The sequence below is a fragment of the Pogona vitticeps genome, chromosome 2 (assembly GCF_051106095.1).
Source record: "Pogona vitticeps strain Pit_001003342236 chromosome 2, PviZW2.1, whole genome shotgun sequence".
In the NCBI taxonomy this organism is placed as follows: Eukaryota; Metazoa; Chordata; class Lepidosauria; order Squamata; family Agamidae; genus Pogona; species Pogona vitticeps.
In genome coordinates, this window is record NC_135784.1 from 312,750,928 (window position 1) to 312,756,927 (window position 6,000).

General features: G+C 60.4%; 1 protein-coding gene across 7 annotated transcripts in view; it reads left to right on the forward strand.

The window, feature by feature from the left end:
• LOC110082805 (phospholipid-transporting ATPase ID) overlaps positions 1–6,000 on the forward strand; it is a 64,139-nt gene that overhangs the window by 39,252 nt on the left and 18,887 nt on the right. For 6 of the 7 annotated variants that reach the window (XM_072993081.2, XM_072993082.2, XM_072993080.2 and 3 more), the window contains 4 exons: positions 2,367–2,525; positions 4,068–4,156; positions 4,353–4,549; positions 5,440–5,648. In XM_072993081.2, the coding sequence (XP_072849182.2) occupies positions 2,367–2,525; positions 4,068–4,156; positions 4,353–4,549; positions 5,440–5,648 (654 nt within the window). Of the gene's footprint in view, positions 1–1,175; positions 1,313–2,366; positions 2,526–4,067; positions 4,157–4,352; positions 4,550–5,439; positions 5,649–6,000 lie in introns of those variants that run through there. The other variant, XM_072993086.2, reaches the window with a different exon arrangement.

Below are 6,000 nucleotides of genomic sequence, written 5' to 3' on the forward strand. Positions count from 1 at the left end.
ATTTTGGGTAGCTTCCTGGCAGCGTTCCTCCCTGACCTCTGGGCTGTCTCGGCCAGTGTTGCACATTGAAATTAGACTTGGTAGAGGCAAGGATTTCTCAGCCCTCTAAAAAACAAGCCGTGGGGTGCAGCCACTGGGAAGGGCTGGCTGGGCTCGGGAGCTGTAAGAAGGGATGCTCCGCCGCCTGCTTCTCCCTGCCCCCCCCCACATACCGCCCCTGCCTCGTGCCTTTCAGGGAAGCTGAGAGGAAGCCATGCTCCGGCTTGGCTTCCTTTGTGGCGGCGACGGTGGCGGCTTTTAGCCTTTTAAGGCAAGGCGGCCGCGGGAAGCGACTGACCTTGAAGCTCAGATGGGAAGGATGGACGGGTTCCCTGACCGGAGGTGGGCCTGGCTTGGCGCAGGACAGTGGCCGCCAGGGTGGGCTGGAAAGGATCTCCTGGGTGGGTGGGTGGACGAGTGGGCGGTTGAGCCGCTGGCCATTCCCCTCTGTGTGTGTGTGTGTGTGTGTGTGTGTGTGTGTGTGTGTGTGTGTGTGTGGCCATTCCTCTGTGTGTGTGTGTGTGTGTGTGTGTGTGTGTGTGTGTGTGTGTGTGTGTGTGTGTGTGTGTGTGTGTAGGCTTCCTACAGTCCTCGTCTCCTGGACCTGCCCTCATGGGTGACTTTGGAGAGACGCTCCGGTCAGTTGGCAGGAAGTGGGAAGGGACGGTCTCAGCTTCTCGGAAGGGCCGGCCCTTTCCCAGGCAGGCCGCTCTCTGTCCGCCCAGGGGAGGAAATCCCTCTGGTCCCCGAAGGCAGGCCAGGGCTGGGAAGCCCCTCTTGGCCTCAGCTTGAAAAGGTGCCTGGGGGAGGCGGTTTGCTTTTTGCCTTGCAAGGTGGGTGTGAAGGTGGAGACACAGAATGCTGAGCACTTTCCCCCTGAGGAGGGCGCACAGGCCGGAGGCGACCATCCCCGCCCTCTCACGCCAACGTCAGCAAGGGCATGGCACAGCCTCCACCGTGAAAGTCGGGCCAAGACGGCCCCGAGCCCCACGGAAACCCGAGACCGGGGATGGGCTTTGTTGCCTCTGCTTGCCCCCTTTCCGGGGGAGGGGAGGGGAGGGGAGGGGGTGTGGACCTGATCCGGCTCTGCTTCCTTCCTGTGCCTTTGTCCCAACGACCCCCCTTTCTCTTCACAGATCTTTGCATTCTTTGCCTTTCCTCTGAACTCTTTCTCGCTTCACTCCTCTGAGGGCTTCTGGGTGTCCGCACTGTTTGCAGGCGACTCTGTGCTCTGGTGCAGATTCTGTGGGTCCAGCGCCACCATCCCGCGAGGGTGGGTATACCAGCAGTGCCCACCGCCACCGCCTTACACACTGGCAGCAGCACTAAGTAGCATGGAGCGTTGCCCTTGGTCCGTCCGTGGCCGGTGTTGGGGGGAGAGATGGGGAAGCGCTCCCTGTGCAGGAGTTGCTGCTGTTGCCACAGCCCCCCCCCCCAGAATCCAGTCCAGCCGACCAGCCCCTTTCCTTGCATCACCCCGGGGGGGGGGAAGCTGAGAAGCAGGGTGGCTGGTGCAGAAAACCGAGACTGGGGTTCTGGAGTTGAGCCCTGGGGGGTAACAGAGGCCCATCCTTTGGCAGCCCTTATTCCAGAAGCCGACTCTTGGCCTCCAAGCCCTTTCCCCCCCTGGTGGGATGGGGTGGTTTCCTATATCCTTGGTCATCTGAATGTGCTGCTGACTGGAGGGGGAGGGGGTCCACCACAGCTGGCCAGGGCCAAGCACCCCCACCCCCACCAGGGGGAAGCCAGTGGGCCTTCCTGGCAGGCAGCGGGCGAAGGGCAACAGATCAACAGGCCAGTGGGAGCAGCTGAGGTCCTCTTACCCCATGGGTGAAGGCTGTCCTTCTGGGCCGCCTTCCCAGAGCAAAGGGCCCAGGGTGGCTCCCCACAGGATTCCAGGAACCACACGCCCCCTGCCCCCCCCGGCCGCTGGCTCCAAGCAGGGAGCAGAGCAAACCAGCCTGCGATGGGCACAGAAAGGCTGGCCATGCACCCAGTGGTGCCGGAAGGCCCACCCCACCCCACCCCACCCCACTCCAGCCAGCCAGCCTTGGGGCCCTCGTGGGCTGGCCGATGCCTCTTCGTCTTGGTCTCCCTTAAAGACAGGATTCTGGAACACTGGAAGGAGGAGCAGGGAGGAAAGCCGGCAGCAGCTGGAGTCCCCCACCTCCTCCCCCCTGGGTGGGCCCGGCAGAGCCCCTGTCCTCCTGATCGATCCCCAGATGTTGCCTTCGGCTGAGGGAGCCAGCTGTGGGGCATGGGGAGGGCAGCCCCAGAGAAGCCCCCCCCCCGGCCCGCTCACCGCTGTTCCTTGCCTTTGTCTGCAGGCGAAATTGTGTGTGAGGCGCCTAATAACAAGCTGGACCAGTTCAGAGGGAACCTGGCCTTCCAGGGCCATCTGTACCCCTTGGACAACGAGAGGATGCTGCTCCGCGGCTGCACCATCCGCAACACGGACTGGTGCTTTGGGCTCGTCATCTTTGCTGGTAAGAGCCGCCCCTGCAGCGGTCGGTCGGTCGGTCGGTCGTGGGGCTTCCGAGGGTGCAGAGACTGAGCCGTGAGATGGGGAGGGGAGATGGGGGGGGAGAGCACGGCTGCCCTTTAGCTTTTTCCCCTTGGAGGAAGCCTGAAAACCGTTTGATGCCTCCCTGTGGAAGCCCGTCCGTCTGTTACAAAGGAAAGAGCAGCCTCTTTAGACCCCTTCCGGAGCCTCGCAGCCCAGGGTCCAACGGCCCCATGGGTGGAGGGCTGTGTCTGTCAGACTTCTTGTTCCCCTTCCGTGCGGAGTGCTAAGCAGCCTGACCCCTGGGAGGGGCCCGGGGTCCGCACGTCACCCCCTCCAGCCCGGGAGCCTCACAAAGCCGAGGCCCACCACCAGGTGTGTGCCTTCCACTGGACTCGTTACACGTGCCCGTCCCTTGAATGAGCAGGAAAACGTTTCCACCAGATAAGGAAGAAGGCCAGTTGCCGTGACTCAGCTTCCAGATAACCTCGCTTGGATGAGCGAGAATCTTCGCAGGTTTGGTGCATGTCAAATGTTTGCATTTTGCGGTTGAGAGCAAATGAGTTCCCAGGGACACCTCCTCTTTTGAAACTGCCACCCTCTCGCCTGCAAAAAAAAGAAAAGGAAAAAAAAGATGATCAAACCTTAAAGGAGTCCAAACTGTGAAAGGTGGGTGGCGGAACTGAAAAATGTTCAGGTCTTGGGCTTTTGCTTAAGGAAAACCAACAGTCCATCAATTAATCGATCGATCGATCCATCCATCATCTTCTGAAGTGTTCTCATGTTGCTTCTTGTTTTTCAAGACCCCTTAGGGCTTCCCTGCTACTTCATTGCTTTGGCTTCCTGTGCTGTCCTTTATGCGTTGTCCCTTGCATGGCATATTTGGCATTCTGTAATTATTGTATGAAACATTGTGAATTCATACCCACCTCACTGGGAGCGGCCTTCTGAGAACCTGGCCCTCAAAGGCAGCTGAGAGGCAGGTGGCAGAATCAGAGCAGAGGGGGCGATGCAAGAAGAATGGGGGACCAGTGGGTAGTGGGGTTGTTTTTTTCCAGCATTGCAAATGCTTTCTTGCCCGTAGTGTTTATGGGATGAAAACAGGCTTGCCTTGCTCTGCCAGGAGGCCACGGCGGCAGCAGCAGCGAGGGATGTGGAAGAACAGGGCATCTTTTGGTGGGAAGGGAGGGGCAACAGAGCAGGTTCCACCCCCACCCTCCTCTTGTGCTCAGGAAACACGGAACGTCCTCGGGTCCATCCGGGGGGGGGGGAGGGCAATGGATGGGGTGCTCTTCTGGCCCCGTCTGCCCTTCCTTTTGACCCAACCGCTGTCCCCCTTTTTTGCCTCTTTTCAGTGTGCGCCTGCCTTTCATGGGACCATTTTGCATCGGGGCCAGAGTGGTGCGGGGGGGGGGATTGGGGAACAGGTGGGCTTTTTGGAAGGGGTTGCAAGAGGGCTAAATGCTTTGGCCCTAAGTTTAAACCAGACACAGCAGCCAAGACACCCAACTGTTTGACCTACCAGGGCCAGACACCAAATTAATGCAGAACAGCGGAAGGACCACTTTTAAGAGGACCAGCATAGAACGCCTGATGAACTACCTGGTGCTGGTGGTGAGTCCTGCCCTGCTTTTCTCTCCATTGCGTCCTTTCATGGCCAGGGAGATGGATCCACTCCTCCTTGAACACTTCTCAGGGAGGCGAAGGACTCCCTTTGTCTCCGTGGGCGACCAGCCGATGAGGGCGAAGGGTGTCCCGTGCTCCTGTGCGAAGCCGTCACGCCTGACCACCCCTCTCTCCCCTCCGCCAGATCTTTGCTCTCTTGGCTGCCATGTGCTTGACCCTGGCCCTCGGCAACAGCCTCTGGGAATACCACAAGGGCTATGACTTCCGGGTGTACCTGCCCTGGGGCGAGAACGTCCATTCCTCCCTCTACTCCGGCTTCCTCATGTTTTGGTCCTACGTCATCATCCTCAACACGGTGGTGCCCATCTCCCTCTATGTCAGGTAAAGGAAGAGACCGCTGAGCCCACAGCAGAGGGTTCCCCCCCTCCTGGCCCCCAGGGCCACCACCCTTGACCTCACACTCCTCCCTTCTGGAGACCCTGAGTCGGCTTCAGCTCCAAGGGACCCTCTTCTCTGCTGCTGCTCATTATTTCGGCCCCTGATTAAAGCTGCCTGGCCTCGCAGCCGGCCGGGCCCAGGTGGGAAAGGCGACACGACCATGACACCCCCCCACCCGGGGAGACCTGCCATTGCTGGGTTGTGTTCCTTCATGAAGAAGGAGCCTTTGGAAAGAGGTCTGGTTAGGTGAGGGGCCCGGGTGGGGACACTGTCCTTGGGGGGGGGCGACTGGGTGTGTGTGCTCGTGTGCCCAAACAGCCCAGACTCAGGCTTCTGCTTGCGTTTCCGCTCTCCTCGGTGGCCTCTTGAACAGAACATGAGCGGTTGCTGCCCTGGTGACCTCCGGGGCGGGTATGGAAAGGCGGAGAGGATGGTGGCAACGGGACCCCTTCCCTCTCAGCCCCCCTAATGTTCCCTAGTCAGTTGCCAGTGGCTGAAGGAGAAAAGCAGGCGGTGCCCGTGGCCACAATACAAGGTGGCTTCCTAGCACGTGTACGCGCAGCTGTCGGGCAGTGGCCCCCGTGAGCCCGGCGGTGACTCTGTTGGTCCCGGAGGCCTTGCAAGGAGGGCATCCTTCGGCGTGGCCACTTTCTGTCCACCTCAGTGCCTGCCAGATGGATTCCTTCTGCCCCCCCACCCTGGTTCCTCCCCAGCTGCCTCCCAGAGAGGTCTTGCCCCCTCCTTTCCCAAAAAGGTCCCGTTCCTTTTCGCGTCTTCCTGCTGCCGAGGGGCCCCGGAGGCGCCTTCAGCTTTGTCTCTCTCCTTCGGTCCAGCGTGGAGATCATCCGTCTGGGCAACAGCTTCTACATCGACTGGGACCGCAAGATGTACTACGCCCCGAGCGATGTGCCCGCCCAGGCGCGCACCACCACCCTCAACGAGGAGTTGGGCCAGATCAAGTACATCTTCTCGGACAAAACCGGCACCCTCACCCAGAACATCATGGCCTTCAACAAGTGCTCCATCAACGGGAAGTCCTATGGTGGGGGCCCTTCCTTCTCCCTGCCTGATCGGGAGCCTGGCGGCGGGCGGGTGGGACCCGCTGGTGCTGAGAGCAGGATGGGGCCCAAAGGCATCTGGCAACAAAGGAGATAACTTTCAAGGCCCACAACGAAAGGAGACATCTTGCTGATTTACAGGGTCCAGCTGGGGCCCTGAGTGGCTCTGGTCACCCCGGCCAAAGGGAAGGAGGCAGAGAGAGAGAAACTGGGCCCAGATAATATGGGGCATGGGAGAACCACCACGGGAGCAGGTTCTACTGAACCCCCAAGGGGACTAGCAGGCTCAGTGGGCAAAAGGCAAGCCGAGGGAGTGGGGTGGGGGTGGGAGCCCCT